Raw genomic sequence first — 17851 nt, forward strand, 5'->3', positions numbered from 1 at the left:
GGGAATTGGGGGAAGAAAAAAAAAGGACAAAAGACAACAAACAATACCCACTCAAAACACAATAAACTATTAACCAACACTGGTTTCAGCAACAATAAATAATACCCCTTATAATTTCAATTTTAATCTTCATTAAATATCCATTATTGTTTCCATTCTCTTCTTATAGACCCACCCTTTCTCCTCCTTCATTAATATCTTACCCCAACCCCCCCCCCCCCCCATCCATACCAAAAAAATGCACAATTCTTAAGAGAAAAATTTAATGTATGGACACTTTTACAAAAAATTGTTTATGGTGCCCAGGGAACATGAAGGTGGCATTTGGGGGTAGAGAGGAATAATATGGGAAAAGAAGTGAAGAAAAAAGGCTAAAAACATTACCCACAGCAGAAGGCCACTAACCTTCCATTCACTTTTCTTTGATTAACACCTTTAAAAGGCATCTTAAACTTCTTAAAAGCCATCACACCTTCCCCTTACACCGATGACGGCTTACATAATGAATAGAATTTTGCTAAAATAAAAGTGCACATGGGTCTAAACGGGTTTCAATCACTGAGTGAACAGGGTCGCCCTTTTACAAGTCTACATTGAATATGAACAACTCTTAACTACCAGCCACGTTTTTCTCTTCTACCAAAAACTACGTTATCCAAGTATTGGCTCTCTGGTAATAAAAACGCCTGAATTTTTTTCCCCAAAATCGGGAAAAGTCAGGGATTGGAATCTTTAGCGAGGCCGGAAAAACTCGGTCAGATAATTTTATTTAAAGTTTGTCGCAGATTTTGATAATGAGTGCAATTGGTAACAACAGTCTTGTTATGGGCACAGCAAAATAAGTGAAATCGAATGTAAAGCAAAAAATGCTACTTTTTATTTGATCAGCCTCATAAAAGTCAAAAGTTTAAAGTCAGGGAATTTTGTTTAAAACCATGCTACACTGTATATGCAACCTTCGTGCCATAAAGCTTGTGGAACTTGAAGAAACTTTCTGACTAAAAATTTATTAAAGAGGACACCGTATTCTCATGTGCTTTGTCACCCTCTGTAGTAAATAGTAACACTTGTGAAAATTGGGAGTACGATAAATATTGTGGTATGAACATACACTTTGACTGAACCAAGCCAAAATTGCTTACTTAAGGTGGTTCTCATATGATCGCCCCGTCGTCTTGTCGCTCTGTGTTAATTTTTTTTGGGGGGATTTGGAATTGGTTTGGGGCGTGGTTTTGGGGGGATTAGTAACACGACGTACCCTGTCAACCTGATGAAATGCTGGCGGTATCCAGGGATGGACTACCTCCCATCCAGGGGAGTATAGCTTTTCCCAAGGGGACTTCTGAAAAATATTTTATACGGGGAGGCTTCGTTCACCCTTCCCGAGTCGCCACGCACCCTTTGTCCCATGTCTCTAGGAGTTTTTGTTTGTTAAACAGTAGGGACTGTAATCGACTTTGGGATCACGACGTTCCGCCTCAAAGTCAGTTCAAGTAAACCCCTGTGTAGGGCGTGGAAGGGAGAGTTCAGGGACTGTACAAAACCCCCTCCCACCCCCAAAAAAGAAGAAGAAAAATAGACGAAATAATAGTAAATAAAAATAACAACTAAAAAGCTCTTTACCGGAATACAGGCCTGTCGATATTATTTGCTACAGTTACTGTTGAAAGTTTGTACGTTCATTTGTCGACGGAAGAGCTCGTCAACTTCATATCGTTATTGTTCAGAAATGTTTTCTAACTAAAAGTACAAACACTAACAAACTTTTTGCCGGTGTTTTTATTATCTATTCCTACAATCACCTTTAACTGACTTTAACGGTTGATCCGGTTACAATATAGCGATTAGTTTCCGAATGAGTAGCTTTGAAGTATGTAGTGCATATTTACATATGCATCCACAAGTGTTCCACGTACAACACGGATATAAAGGATAAGGAACTAAGGAGACTTGGACTAAAGACAGGGTAAGGTTTTTAATTATACTATTTATAGCCTCGATATTGCCGCCTGGCAAAATGGTTCTTCGCTTCTTTTGATAATCGCAAGCACTCCGAAATCACAGTGGTACTATACCACCAAATCAAATGCGGAACTTGGGCTTCTTTGCCGTTTTTAATCGATTGGTAGTGAAATTTGAGTTGCTGTTATATAAGAAAACTACAGAGGGATTTCTGTTAGCTGTAGAATTAAGTTGACTGTGCGCAGTCGACTGAGCATGCCGAAGTAATTGGGAGATGATTCAAGCGTAAGGAAACCGAAATAACACACGAGAAACATGTTATCGTACAGACATTCTTGCATGAAAGCGGAGCCATGAAACACTTGATGTATCGAGCTATAGCAGCTATTTATTAACTTTAGGAGCAATAATCCCTTTATCTTGCGCAAATTTTACTGTTTGTGGTTCAGCTATTCCTTTGTGCTAATGTACCTTGTTATTTTTTACATGAATTAATGTTTCCCTTGATTTATAGACAATATCGGACCGGTTTAGAAATTTCGCTTTAAATTAACATGCGTGACGTAATCTTGTTTATTTAGAAATGGCTCCGCATCAAAGACTTTTCAAGGGAAATATTTAAAAAAGAAATCCGTTACGTATAGCAGTTACAAATCGAAATATTTCTCCGCAATCTGTGCAAGGATTAAACTGCAAAATGTTTTCCGGAATGCAATCATTGCTTTAATAAGCGGTGTTAAACAAAAAATTTCCATGTTGGCTGGTTTCCCAACTATTGCTTTTCATCAGCTCTGCGGTTTTGAATCTGTTCAGGTTTTGATTTTAAATTAACAGGAAGTACATTGCAGCTGACGTCATTGAAAGTTCAAAAGTATTGGTTAAGGACGCACAGTGGAAAGTTCGATTCGGAACAGGCGCGCAGATTCATGCAACTTTAAAACCCGAGGTGTTTGAGTCTGTCTTATTTATTGCATTGTCGTTTTTCTGTTTCAATTCTATATACTTAAACGTGATCAAACCCTAAGTCAATACTGCAGAAAACCAAAAAAGTATTAAACTATACCGGGGGTAGTTTCCCTCTTGTCCGGAATGAATAAATTAACTGATCCGAAACTGAAAATTATTATTAGCATTTGGGGGATTTTTGTGACGTCAAACTTGGTTAAGTTCCCAGCAAACAGAAGAAAATGTTGGGTTTCGTTAGTCAATCGAGTTAACTAGACTGAATAACCTTGAGCTTGAAAAGAGCAACGAAAAACTTCTTTAGCAGGTAAGTTCGGAATATAGAAGTGTTTTGCTCGATTGCGTTTATTAAGAGATACGATTTCTGTGCACGTTTTCAAGCAGTACTTCCTTTCGTGGGCGAACTTTCGATTTCCACCAAGAGTATTGGAATGTTTCTGAATGATGCTGAATGATTCTGAGACAAATCTGCAACTAAACTGAAACATCGGCCGAAAAAACCCTCAAATAACGCCTTGTCGTATGATTGTGTTACGTGGCCAGTTGAGCTATTATTAAATCAGTTTTGAAATGTTCCAATCAGTAATTTCAAAAATATACCGCAGGGTATTTGTTTTAAATTGAAGTGAATCTCGGCGGAAGTGAAAGAAATAAACTCGTCATTGCCTACGCAAAAGTTTACTGCATGTTAATCTTCTTAATAGCTTATTAATCCTTTAATTTTAGTTCAGTAGTATGCCAGTTTGTATTGCTGCAGTTTTGCCGTTGCATGGCCAGTCTTTCTCTGAGGTTCTCGGTTGATATTAAAAAGTGAAAATCTCGATCCAAAATGCAAATATCAAGGAATAATGGTTCTAGAACTATGAAATTATTTTGTGGAGTCGATGAGTTAAAACTTTCTAGATTTATCAACTTATCAGCAACTTCCAATTTTTTTTTTGGAAAAGATAAATAAGGAAGCTGCAAAAATTCTGGTTGCACTCCACAAACAACTTGATTTCTTTGATTTCCGCCTCAGCAAACAACGAGTTAACATTAATTAATGCTGCATTATTCGAAGACCTCCCTTGTCTAGCGCTAGCCTGCATGGCAAGGCTTTTGCTATTTTGTCGGCCGGGTTTGCGAGTCGCCGGCGAAGCTGAAACAGAATGCCCGTAAGAGCATAGCGATGCAGGCCATCCTCTTTCTGAAAGGTAATTCGTTTATCTCGAAAGCATTTGCAAAACGCCCCCTTGATTCTCTTTATTCATTCAAAATTGGTATCAACAATCTATTCACATTAGACTAGTTATTTGTTATTTTCCTTTCAGCGCTGTACTACAGGTTAAGCAAGCATGTCTAATCAATCCAGCCGACCCCTTTATGGCCGCCCTCCGTCTTGGCCCGATGCAGAGGGCATAGTCAGTGAACTTATGGAGAATGTGGCGGCAGGTACGTTTCACTGACAATTCTTTTTTTACAGACTCTAAAACTTAATTAATTTCATTCTCCAAAGGTTCATACTAGTTTTACAGGCAGCTTGTTATTATGAAGATAGGGGTTTTGGTCCCTTGTTATTTCGGACACCTCATCAAGGCCTACTCTGGGACCCAAAGTCGTCGTTGTAAACTTTGGGCGACTTAAGGCGATTTTAGCTTATTTTGTCCAAAATTACGATTTAAGGCGATTTTGGGCGACTTTATAGGCGACTTTTGGCGATTTTGAGCGACTTTAGGCAATTTTAGGTGACCTTTTAGGCAATTTTAGGTGACCGACCTTAGTACAGTTGTGGTATACATGTACATGGGAATCATCATGATACACCATAAAGCATTGTTACAGAAAATATCGAATACTATTTAAAGCGATTTAGAGCGACTTTGGGCGACTTTAGGCGATTTTGGGCGACTTTGGGCGATTTTGGGTCCCAGAGTAGGCCTTCATCAATATGGACACCTTCTTTGGCCATAATACAGTTTCCGTATCAACTGGGTTTGCCACGTCTGTTCTACTAACGTGGCTTTTCCACGTGCTGTAAGCTGGCTTCTGAAAATAAGCCCTCGCCAAATTCCAGACCCAAAATCCACATAATAAGCTCCTCCAGCCTATCCAGGGCTGGGCTGCTCAAAGCACGATTAAGCTAATCCAGGATTAGCCTGAAATTTGATTTCCGTGTTTTAAGTTCTCGGTGAGACTAATCTCAAACTCGACTTATCTCAAACTCCAACATAAGCAATAAACATACTTTCAATCAACACACTCGATCATCTTATAGTCATGGGTTAGTGTTCACCGTCTTTTTTTAACACCGCGGCCCAGGAGAACATTAGCCACTGGGCTTCTCTGGTTGAGGTTTTTCGTATCTATTTTCATCACCCGTCTGCTTGGCAATTGATTGTTTATGGCAAAAAGAAATTAGATGTTGGTAGCCGTTACTCGGGAATTTTGAGAGGGTTAATTTTAAACAACAACTTTCACTTAAATTCAACTCGAGCTCTGTTTTCTGTATTTGGTCTTTGTTAAAAAAAGGCGCAGCGTGCCGGTTTTCAGTTGACTGCGGAAAGCTCCGGAAATATTAAGTTGTTTTGTTTGTTTTCGTTTCTTCTTTTGAGAAGACCACTAAATGGTCAAAATAAACTCCCTTGTAAGCGACGAGAGAAGACGTCTGAAGTTCTGTCTACCCTCTTGTTACCGTTGTTCTTAGCAATTAGAGAAAACTGACATGTCTATATCAACCAATCAGGAGCCAAACGAAAGCCACACGACTTGGTTTACGTGCGTTTTCCCGCCCTTATCATCGGTTGCATGATTTTGCCTAGAGTTTTGATTGGTGCATTCAGTGTTGTCGGTGTTTGATGTGGTTGGCCAGTGACTGTGTGATACTTTGATTTTGGTAATTTGATTTTGGTAATTTTACACAGGCGAAAAACTGTTTCACAAGAGTGCATTTTCTAAGTCACAAGTAACTAAATAATCACAGTTCAAAGTTACAACATGTGACCTGCCGCGATAATTGCGTGGTTGATTTTTTTCAAACCGCTTTATATAAATAAGCGTGAGAGCAAACTATGAAGTTCCCTTAAGGTACTTGAAGCCATTATTCCGTGAATAAGTTCTTATGACCACACATTAAAAATAAACATTACAAACAGCTAGTTTCGAAAGTAAACTAGCTTAAACTGAAAACACTGAGCTCGAAACAGCCAAAGTTTGAATGTGTTTAAGTTCCGCGGTAGATAAGATAGTCATTAAATTTTTAGACACGTACAATATGACAAGGCAAAGCCGGCTGGGATATTTTCTTCGCTTTCCATTGATAGACGTACAGAAAAAAGGGAGGGCTCTCTCAGGCAAGTGTATCGGAGTTCAAGTTGTGGTACGATATCTGATACAGATAGCGAGAATCAAAAGGGGTTGAATGTCTTAAATTCTTATGAATATCTAAATAACTAAGGAAGACAACGATGGAGCACAAACAGCCAGAACTGGATAAGACTGTTTAGAAGTGATCGAAGCTAAGATTTCATTGGTCGAAAAAATAAATATTTCATAGCTAAATATCACGATGAAAGAAGATACGTAACACCACCAAAAAAGCGTGATCTATTCCGTTTAAGAATAGAAGACAGATATTTGTTTGGCACAGTAGCACCCTGAGGTTGTGTTGTGAAAGCCTGCAGGATACAGATCACTAACTATTGACTATTGTTTTATTTACGACAGTTTCTAGCTCTGATCAGACAAGTTTGGTTACCATGGATCCTTATTTTCTGGCAAACCTTACTACCGGGGGACAGGCTCAATACAACCCCCTCCTTGCTTGCCCTACCCCTCCTGACAGCTTCAGTGGTGCAAACACGCCATCTCCCGGTGGAGTTCAAAATGGTCCAGCATCGAACGGTACCCCAGAGGATAATATTAACTTCAACTATACGCCTCATGTTTCAAGCCCGGGGCCACCTACTGCAGCCGTAACAGTCGGCAGGGCTGAGGTTGAAAGACGAGGCGCGGCAAGAAGACTTCAGCTGACTTCGGCGTGCTGCAGCGATGCAAGTATTAAGATCCTTAATCCAAAACCGGAGTATGACAAGGTGCAGAAAAAGCATGGACCCAGAGGAAAGATTTCAGAACAAAGAATTCACAACGGACAGGTACGCTTAAAGTGCACGGTTGTCGGTGAAACGCGTACGAGTGCCGTTTTTGTCATATTCTCGTAAGAAACCGAACAGCTTCCTAATGTTTTCTCTTTTGACGAGAGCCTAGTTGGCCTTAATTTAAAAGTTAGAAGCTTCCGAGATAAAACTGGTGTACTTTCTTCATTACAAACTCAGAACAAACCTTCAGCTGTAAACCGACGTCCACATGCAATTACACTTACCAAACGACTTATTCTCTGACAGACAAAGCTAACAGTGGAGTACAACATGTTTTGAATGATACAAATTTAGGCATTATCAAAAAAACTTGAAAGCTACAATCATTGACAAAACCTTGGCGCTGTTGCTGTTTTTCTTACTTGAAACATGAAAAAGTCAAGTAATTTCCCCTCTCCCCCTTTGCAATGTTGCGTAGCATGCAAAAAAATAATGCCTGCAATTGCTAAAAGTACACAAACGAAAACGCACTGCACGAGAAGTTTGGGCATATTGTGCTATTCAACACTGAAACGGGGGATGGGGGTGGGTGGGCCAACGACTTTTGTCAATTATTGTAGAACTAGGTATGTCCAGGATTGAACGCTAATGAGATGCACGTTCTTTATGATAGACATCACTAATTGTCTTGAGTGATAAAAGTTCGACAAATTTCCATGATTACGTCAAATATGAAGTAAGATGAAAATGGTCGATAATCTAGTCATATTTGAAGTACTTAACAAACAATTCCTGCGTTTATCAGTGGTCAGGATTTGTACTCACAACAATGACTGAACATGCAGACCGGTCTCTTCAAATTAAGTATGCAAACGATTAAACCGTCAATTTTTTTAAAAAAAAAAAAATTCAAAATCTTACTGAGCTCTCATTTAATTGCTTTGTGTTCTTTTGCTTTTTAGGTTGAAATGCAAATAGAAACTAAGCTTCCATTAAATCACCTCGAAGTCTATGTAATGCGTGAATTTGAGGCTGAAAAGAAATTAACTGCCAAAGATCCAAATTCGTACGGAGTGGGACCCACAAGATTTACCCAGCTGGATATCAAATCGACACAAGTTGCTGGTGCGTGCAATTAATTATTCACTTTTCTAGCTGACTTTATACGCAATACAGTTCCTAAAATAAACTCCCCCCCCCCTCCCCGAAAATAAGCCCCGTCCTCCTCTCCTGAAAAAATAAAGTAAGCGCCCCAAATCTCAGACGCAAAAGTCCTATAATTTCGAAAATAAGCCCCCTCCCCCCCCCCCCGAAACTAAGACTTCGGGCTCATATTATTTTATGTAAGTGTCCTGCGCAGCGTTAATTGAAGAGAACACGTAAAATATTTATTGTAACGTGTAACGCTGTAATTTTCAATGAAAAACTGAACATTTCGGCAGTGCTGCCTTCATCAGTAGTAGAAAGTGAAAATGATCGGTTTTTACATTGAATTTTACAGCGTTGAACATTAGTATCCAATGTAGACTGTCCACAGCCCTCTATTTTTTCGTGTTTTTCGATCGATGAGCGCGCGGCGAGAACGGCGAGAGAACTGGACGCCAGCGCAAATGTGTTCACATTATTTTATCTCTTGTAGAGCTTGTTCGGTATTTTACGTTGTAAGACAATATTCGTGTTTTGGACTTTCTGACGTTTATTTTGTCTTTCCCCACGCCTAATTAGTCTCATAAACAAGGTTAAACTTCCTGAAGCCCATTTACAATGTTACCAACTAATTCAATATAACTTGCTATTTTTAGTCAGCAATTCAACCTATATTTGCAAATTTGACCTTGATTCGGTGTACAAGACACCGGATGGCAAGGAGGTTTACAAACTGGAAAAGACTAAAGGCCTTGAGTATAACCGATTCCAGCTCAAGGTTTACCTTCAGTTCGTCAATGGAACTTGTGCAGTTCTTTATCCATACGAGTTTGTCCTCAAAAGCGCCAAGACACTAAAACGTAGGTAGACGGTATTATTGATTTAAATTACTGGGCATTCCATGTCAGTCGTAATCGAGTGAGTGGACAAACATATTTTTAATTATCAGACTGCCCGGCCAAACATTTTTTTTAGATTCTCGCAGTCGCACCTGGGTAAGATACCAAGACAATACTGGAGAAAAGCTTGTCCCAAGTCGATAATTTTGATATTTGACGATTGAAAGTTTTTATTCTCTCTTAACGGGTACTAGAGTTTTACGATAATTTCTTAAGAAACGCAATGGTTTTCTTACTCTTTGCCATTTTACGCGAGTGCGGCTCGCGTCCCCAGAAGCGCGAGTCAAAATGGCTGGCAAATGATTGTTTTGTTTACAGACTAGTATGTCCTTCTCGCGTGCTCTATTACACGACTGCAAAGAATATTAACCTCTCCGTGCTGGTTTTGGATAACTTCTTCACTGTTATATTATGACGTTCTCATTTGCTTCTCTTTCCTATTCAAAAGCTAACAACACGATCCCCGTCGCATCTACTTCCGGTGCCTTCCCCATCAGCAGTACATTGGCTGCTTCGCCACTTCCCACGGGTAAGACACGTACAAATGGTTTTTGAAATAGTATTTCTATTTAAAAGGAGAAACTCAACATTTTACAACAATAATTAGAATATTACCTGGCGCAGGACACAAAACAACTGAACGTTGCATTATTTTTATTCCATCAGACGCCCGGTATTCAAGATTTATTTGCCAATATCTCGAAGCCGAGACTTCCAGAATAAAAAATCTGGAAGTCGAGCAGATACAGACGACGAATCACGACATCGCTTACTACATCAAACGAAAGAACCCGGGAGAAAGCACATTCGAGGAGGGAGATGTTGTGGGTTTCTTTGAGAGTCCAAGAGGTGACACTGTGATTGATTTACTGACGAGCGAGAATGCGCATGACGCCAGGCTGGCTGGAGTTATAAGCCGATCTGCGTACTTAAAGGGAAATGCCAGACGCCTTGACAGAGAAAAAAATGGTGGGTAAACGTAGGAGGCTAGTAGTAATTATTAGTGTTTCGTAATGGTTCGTAACGACGAAAACGGAATGTAACTACGAGCGCCTTTTTGCGCTTTCTGGTCGGTTTCTTCTACAAGACAACGTATGCGTTCCGAACCTTAAAATGCTGTGACGTCATTCGGCCTCTTTACTGCGTCGCAAAATAATACCGTAACAGTTAGTTCATTTCCTCCAAGTTCGGTTTTGAATCGATTCGTAAACGATATTGTCTTGAAGGAATCTGCAAGTGAACACATGTAGGCCTGTTGATATGATCTTCACCTTGGGAAACGAGGGAGTGAGGATCCAGTAGCTCATTCTAAAATTGTATTTTTTTGATATTCTTCGTGAAATATTTTCTCTAATTTCATTCTCCATCAATGCAAAGAATGCCTGATGTGATGTAAAAATACTTCTTGAAACTAAAATCAGCCCGCACGTAGGACAGTCCATGGAAATTAGTTTAGTTATCATCATCATCATCATCATCATCATCATCATCATCATCATCATCATCATCATCATCATTATGCTTTATTTGATAAGTAGGTTGGAAATAGGCAGCCAAAAGACTGATGTGGACCTACCATACAAAATATAACGTATCTAACTGCAAATATAAATCTGATAAAAATTAGAAAAATGAAATTTCTTATATAACTTAATCCTAGGTTAAAGATAAAAATTTGCTTTATCACAGGAGAATTTAAAATTTGGGTGGGTGGGGTCCCCCGATATACCAACTGCCTTGTAATGAGTCTTGATATGACTGCTGTCCTCAAGCTACCTGGCTGTCTTTTAAGAGTCTATATTTTTGACACTTAGATGCTGATCTTGTGTGTATCATCGGAGAGATTGAAGTTAAAGTGATCGGTAAAGTGAAGGCAGGAGAGCTCATCTACACCTGCCCCAGTGACAAGTTCCCTGGCACGGCTACTGCCAAGCAGGAACAAGGTGACTATCAGTTTACTAGACAGAACTGCTATCCAGAAATTGTTTGCACTACAAATAGAGCGGTTTTCACTTAAGTGTCGAAAGTACTTTGCGTTTGCTGTGGTTTTGCGTTCACTACGCTTAGTGATTGGTTTAAAAATTTCGCGCCACTTTCTCGGCCAATCAGGAGTAAAACCAAAACCAATCGCGACTCGCTCGCGCACGTTTTCCCGCGCTTCGTGCCAACTACATGTATTTGCTTCGAGTTTTGTTTGGTTCCCTGGATTGTCTGTGTCGTTTGTGATTGGTTAGAGTAATTACTTTGGTTTTGGTTTTGGTTTTGGTTTTACGACACTCAATTGAAAACTGCTCTAATATGTAATTGATATAACTTTTCTAGCAATGAATAACTCCTGGCCGACAAACTCAACACAACACTATACCAGAGCTGTATCCGTAGAGTGCATGGTCTGCAAGTAGAGTTGGAAAACGCGACTGTCCCTTGTAGTTGAAAAACGAGCTCACGACCTTTTCATTCTGTAAAGATTTGGATTATAGATCAGTAGATTGACGTTCTTTTAGTTATTGTGGCTGTCTCTAACTTTTGTTGGGTTTTCCTTGGCATTCCTCTTTTCCTTTTTTTCCGGCCGAGGGTCGCATTTAAGAGATTGTTAGATGATAAGCCCAGCTAGCTCCGACCCTTTTCTTTTCTGGACTGCAAAATCACTACAGTAGTTCATTATCCTTCTTGCATACTCATTAGCATTGTGTTATGGGAAAGTCACTCCAGACGAGCAAGCTCGTTGAATGAAAGTACCGGTATTTTCTCAATTAAACGCCCCGGTTTATGTAAGCTTGGCTCCATGGACCCGGCGTATTTGAATGGTGCAGTTATTGGAGCAAAATGTTATTAAAGAAGGGAAATCATATTGTGAATGAAGTAATTGCCATCATACCTAAAGCATAACACCCAAATAAATGCCTGAAAGGCTACTTACCACTCTAGCCGGAGAACCGGCGACGGGGCCCGGCGTTTAATCGAGAAAATACGGTAAGCGGAAGGGATGGGTGGGTGGGGCCATTCCAAACAAAGTTAGTTAAACTGAAAACTATGAATAGTTAACGTATGCTTATATACTAGAGCAGTTTTCACTTGAGTGTCGAAAGTAATTTGGAATTGCTGTGGTTTTGCATTACTACGTTTAGGGATTGGTTTAAAAAACTCCCGCCACTTTCTTGACCAATCAGAAGTAAAACCAAAACCATTTGATTTTCTGGTTTTTTTTGGTTTAATTGTGAATGTCCCTTGTGACTGGTCAGAGTAATTACTTTGGTTTTGGTTTAACGACACTCAACTGAAATCTGCTCTAATATTCTAACGAAGTATTATCTAAGTATAAATAGTGCTAAGGTTAGGGATGTAACATTTCTTTGTATTCACTGGTCGTACAGGAAATCACAGACAGACACTGATTGGTTGTGCAATGGGAGAGTCGTCTGGTCCTGGTGTGTCCAAGGTGGACTGCCTTGTGTCTCTAATTCTGAGTATCGGTGCAAAGGAGCAGAGGAGAGCGTTAGAACAACTGAGACACAGTATTGAAGACATGAAGGAAAATCTCACGTCTAGCATTGATACTGTTGGTATTAGGATCACTAGAATGCAAAGAGGCTGGAGGGGTTAGTAATGTCAGTTATTTCCGCACGAGTATAGTAGAAAGAAATTTTGACATCGGATGGCTGTAAGTTTAAACTAAGCCCAACATTTTCGACCAATTGTTTAGTTTAGAGAACTGGTAACAAATGGGGTCTAAACTAGATTAAATCCATAATTAAACTTGTTGAACCTTGTCTGACTTGTCTAAATATTATTGCTTTACGTAAACAGACTGTAATACGGTGGAACTCCGATTTAACGAATCCCTTTAAAACAAAGTCCCGGGTATAACGTAAGGTATTCTTCAGGACGGTCAAAATGTATGGAAACAGAAACCCGTTATAACGATACCCCGAAAAAACCACCACATTTTCCCAATTCATTGTCATTTCATTATATCGGGGTTATCACGGCAGCACAATTTGTCTGTTTTGTGTTCGTTTGCTGATACAATGGTCCGTGCACGTGAATAAAAATCACAAGTGACAAGTTTTAAGCGTGACGCCGTTTGTCAATATATGCTATAGCAGTAATTAACTAGATTTTAATTTTCGTATTTCAGGGTTGTGGAAGAAGTTGCTGGGAGTAACTATTTTCCTTGCACTAGTGTCCATGGTTTGTGGACTGATGCTAGCTCCAAATTCTCCATACGTCAAACAGAAGTGCAGGGCGAACAGTATCAAAGGCCATTCTCTCTCCTTCACGTTTTATCCTCCACATTCAGACGTAAGGCATTTTTCTATCGTTGGGATAATACGGTTTTCTAATAAAAATTGAACTGAAAACCGTGCAAGGTTATCACTGGATTTAAACAAAAAAGAATTTGCAGCAAAATCCTTGTTAAAATGTTAACCGTTGTCAAGTGTGGAAAAAAGTGGCGTAAGACAGAACACGACTCAGTGTTTTTAAGTTTTGCTTCTGGGATCGCCTCAGTAGAAGGTCCACTTTTTTTCTAGGTACAGCGTAATCTTCTCTCCCATTGGGAGATATACATAACCTTAGCGCAACTTACTAAGGGCTAACCAGTGTCATTTTCGACACGGGACTTCCAATTTTTTTTCTTTAACTAAAAGGTTTTGTTTTTGTTTTTTATTTAAGGACGAAATAACAGTGACAGGATTGGAATTCACTTGGAAAAAGCTTAAAAAGAAGTTAAACCTGAAATTCAGCAAGATGAATGAAACAGGTGTTTAACTTAAAGAGAATAAAATAAATTTGAATTGTTAGTGTCCAATAACCAAGGACAAGTGGATTAACCATTAATCGTGCCCCCCTTCCTGCAAATAATGAGCCTTGATTTTCTTATTGAGAATTTATAATACAGTGTTTGTTTCCAAGGAAACCAACTTATGTGTAATAGACGTCTAAACCGAAGGAAGCGGTTGTCTGGAATACTTCCAGGTCGGCATGGATTTTGCTCCAGTAATCTAGCTGATGCTTGGTTTTGTTTTGCAGATAACTACCGGTACTTTTTAAACAAGGAGCGTTGTGAAACTGGCAGAATACGTTCTGTCGCCTCTTGGCTGGACCCCTCACCACAGGAACCCCAGGTTAACGTGCTCGCAGTGAACTCTGACTGCACCAAGGTTTACTACCACAGGAAGAAGGAGGGAGAATGGCGCCTGTATGAAGAGAAAAGAGTCGGTGACATTAAATGCATTCCGGAAAGAGTAGCTAGAGCAGTTTTCAATTGAGTGTCGTAAAACTAAAACCAAAGTAATAACTCTGGCCAATCAAAAAGACACAGACAATCCAGTAATCCAATCAAAATTCGGAAGCAAACATGTGTAGCCAGCACGAAGCGCGGAAAAACGTACGTGAGCGAGACGCAATTGGTTTTGGTTTTTCTTATGATTGGATGAGAAAGTGGCGCGAGTCTTTTAAACCAGTCACTAAGCGTAGTAAAGCATAACCAAAGCAAACACGAGTTGCTTTCGACACTCGAGTGAAAACCTCTCTAAAAGAGCGGCGAATGCTATAGAAGGAAGCATAGCCGTCCTGGAGTAAAATATTTTTCACACTGAATTTTCTGAGTTCTTTCATGTAGCCAATCAGAGCTCGTGGAGTATGATATTCACTACTTCGGTTTATACTATAGATCTCATAGGTCGCTGCAACTACAAAGGCACTCGCGATAGAATATGCGGTTCGCTCTTTAGGTATCCAACCTATAAAAGTATTGGGAAAATGTTAGATTTTATTACTCAATAGCCCAATTTCGATATATTTAAATTCAGCCTAAAACAATAGACCTCAGGACGAGGCTCCGGGGACTAAACTATAGAGTTTGTGGGGTTTATTCCCCGGAGCCTCGTAGTGATGTCTATTGTTTTAGGCTGAATTTAAAAATATCGAAATTGGGCTATTGAAGTTTAAAAGAGTGTACGAGAGAGCAAGTAAGCGATGGAGTGAGTGTGTTGTATTGAAGTTGTAAAGTAGATATACTATAAACTGAAAATGAACGGCCAGAGTAATGATAAATATTGATGCAGTTAGCTCTGCTAACCTCCCTAGTAATTGTAAAAATTGATTGGGGATAAAGCGGTCGTTGGATATATTTCTGCCACGGAGAAAAAGAAATCCATACCTGCGGTAGCATTGTACGCACGCATGGAAAAACCTCTTTTCCATTGGCAAAATTGAGCCGCATTTATACATTTCTTACATCTAATATATATGACAGTATGAAGTGTGAGCGATGGCTTTGATGAAAAGTATTGTGATTAAAGAACCGTTACAAATAATTATTGTAATTAAATGCTGGTCATGTTCGTCTATTATTTTTAATAAAAGAATGACGATTTTTCATTAGATGACGGTGATTTTTGAAGAACAGAATCGTAAATCCATTTTGGTACCGTAACGAAGCCACTTAAAAACAGCAGATTCATATTAATGGTTTCTTTGTCAGAAAGCATTTTTAATGGCACACCCACATTTTCGGTGTTTAATGGAAAAAATTGCAATGTCAAATTGTTCTAATGGATTTACATGGAACAATCAATCACCCCAGGTTATCACAAACCCGCACTGGCAAGTACATAAATACCGCATTTATCGCTTAATGAAATAGTATTCACGGGAGAAAATCACATCGCGAATTGTCGATTCGCCTCAAAATTTGGACACGAACAAGAGATAAATGGAGCCTTTATTGTCGTTCTATGGACCCTCCATGGTCAAGTAACAAAATCAGTGACCACCATCACTCTTTTAAGGTAGGTCTGACGCGCCATATCTATAGCAACAACACTGAAAGGTATAGAGACTGACGTCTGCTATTGCATCGCACGTTCGTACCAAAATGCCATGAATGCAAATTCACAGTTAAACGGTAAATATGTTTGTTCTTTTTTGCTTGCCTCGCTTTATAACGTATGACGTTTTTAGAGCTCAATGGAGCTTTATTGAACCAGTTTCTTTGCATGTTCATATGCGGCTTGGTGTTGTTAAAGCTCAAGTTATTAACCTGAGATTTTTCTGGTAATTATTGTTGATATTTGGGGTGAAAAAATAAATACCATGTAATTTTAGAGTTCTTATGTGTTTTTCCACTTTATCAGAGTGATTCATTAAATGAAGTCGAGAAATGAAAAACTACTGATTCAACCGCAAATGTCCAACGGAAAAGAAATCTGTTTTCTTTAATGGTCCACGGTGTTGACTTTTACAAGCACCAAATAAACTGATAGGAAATGAGTAATTTCCGCTTTCGATTTTCAAAAGGTTAACTACAAAAAGAGCTTACTTTTCTTATCTTCATGAAGCAGTTCATACAACAAACCGTTATGACTAAAAAACGCGTGTTTGCTTGTAGCTCGTGCAATTAATTCCTAAGACATCTGCCGCTTGTTTTGAAACTTCAAACCAATCCTTTTCTCACGACAAACCATTTATTAACGAACTCCTGCTGTTGTGTTTGAACTTCAGTTCACTTCAGCTCGTGTCACCATTGGACCGTGCGTGGGCGTCCCGACTTTAACCTGTAAAATAACGACCAAGGCTTACAGTGCTGAGGTGAGAGCTTTTTTAACGACGTCACGGGGCCTCTTTTGTGGCGCGAACGCAACCCCGCACTTGCCGGGGTTGCGTTCTATTGTAAAGTTCTATTGTTAATATATGCCTAGGTCAAGGTAGACTAGTTCATATTTTGACTTACTGCAGCGTGTCTTATGTCTTTTTACCGTTTTGTAATAACTCAACGTAGTTATCAAAGTAGATTTTTAGATTCACCGACTTCTATTTTCAGAAGTTTTCCGAAGTGAAATATGCTGTTTACAAATAGCCATGAAGATTTAATTGTTTTAATTTAACTTAAGGCAAAATCTTAAATTTTCATTTAGTTCCACATCATTATAAAAGACCGGTTATGTAAATTTGATAATGTTGTTGTTGCCTTAGGAAAGTAGTTTTTATTTTTAGCTATCAGACGGAAAATTGTCTTTAAAACGAACAACTAGAAGATTTTTTTTTTATATAATCAACTGAACCTGAAATAAAAAAAAAAAATGAAAAGCCAAATATCTTAGACTTCTTAAGCTACTGCCCTTTGTTTGGGTTATATAATCAAAGCTTTCTTTGGTAAACTAGTTCGAGAAAAGCAAATTTATTGTAGCAAGCAAAAAGAAAGTGACTTCACGATTTTTCAACACGTGACTTCTCCCGGAAAATCATCAGGTTTCTAAGGTCATCGTAAAAATCTTTATCGAGTTTGTAGTTTATCCGATTTTTCTGCAAGGTTTTCGTGACACGTTTATAATGTGAGTATTGATGGAATATTCAGTGTTTATTGCTAATCAAAGTTTAATTATTTTTCACTAAAATATTTTAAATAGCACTCAATAGTGCAAGTCTGCAGATGATATACGGTAGTTCGTAAACAACTTTCCTTATCACTACCGTTTTTTAGGTAAGTCCATGACAAGGGCAACCAAAGAACGTAATAATGTAGAGTGATGTTTAAAGGGCACTAAGGATAAATGAAATTCCTTCAACGGTATAGCGGGTTCCCTCTGTTTCCTAAATTTTAATCTAGCTTGGTTTGCCAACCGATGATAAAAAAAATATCCGTGGATGGCAAACAACGTTATTATAAAGAATCCGTAACCAAATGATTCTTGTAAATTAATTCTAACGGCAATTTCGGTTTATTCTATCGATCCTTTCACTAAAATCATTTTAACAGAATTAGTAGACCTCAATGATCATTGCATTGACAGTAATCATTTTTAA

The 17851-nt window shown here is 38.9% G+C and overlaps 1 protein-coding gene across 2 annotated transcripts; it reads left to right on the forward strand.

Moving 5' to 3' along the window:
- Positions 1-1889: 1889 nt before the first annotated feature.
- LOC144643258 (uncharacterized) lies at positions 1890-16630 on the forward strand. Of its 2 annotated transcripts, none has more exons than XM_078502461.1 (12): positions 1890-1966; positions 4236-4356; positions 6628-7055; positions 7961-8123; positions 8801-9004; positions 9492-9572; positions 9710-10012; positions 10858-10986; positions 12418-12642; positions 13182-13345; positions 13718-13805; positions 14075-16630. In XM_078502461.1, the coding sequence occupies exons 2-12, from the start codon at positions 4260-4262 to the stop codon at positions 14311-14313; spliced, it is 2121 nt and encodes a 706-aa protein (XP_078358587.1). In that variant the 5' UTR covers positions 1890-1966; positions 4236-4259; the 3' UTR covers positions 14314-16630. The 2 variants fall into 2 exon arrangements, with proteins under 2 accessions (XP_078358587.1, XP_078358588.1); XM_078502462.1 differs by lacking the exon at positions 1890-1966 and adding an exon at positions 2829-3232.
- The last annotated feature ends 1221 nt before the right edge of the window (positions 16631-17851 follow it).

Source organism: Oculina patagonica, chromosome 2, assembly GCF_052425735.1.
Source record: "Oculina patagonica isolate OP01 chromosome 2, crgOcupat, whole genome shotgun sequence".
NCBI lineage: Eukaryota > Metazoa > Cnidaria > Anthozoa > Scleractinia > Oculinidae > Oculina > Oculina patagonica.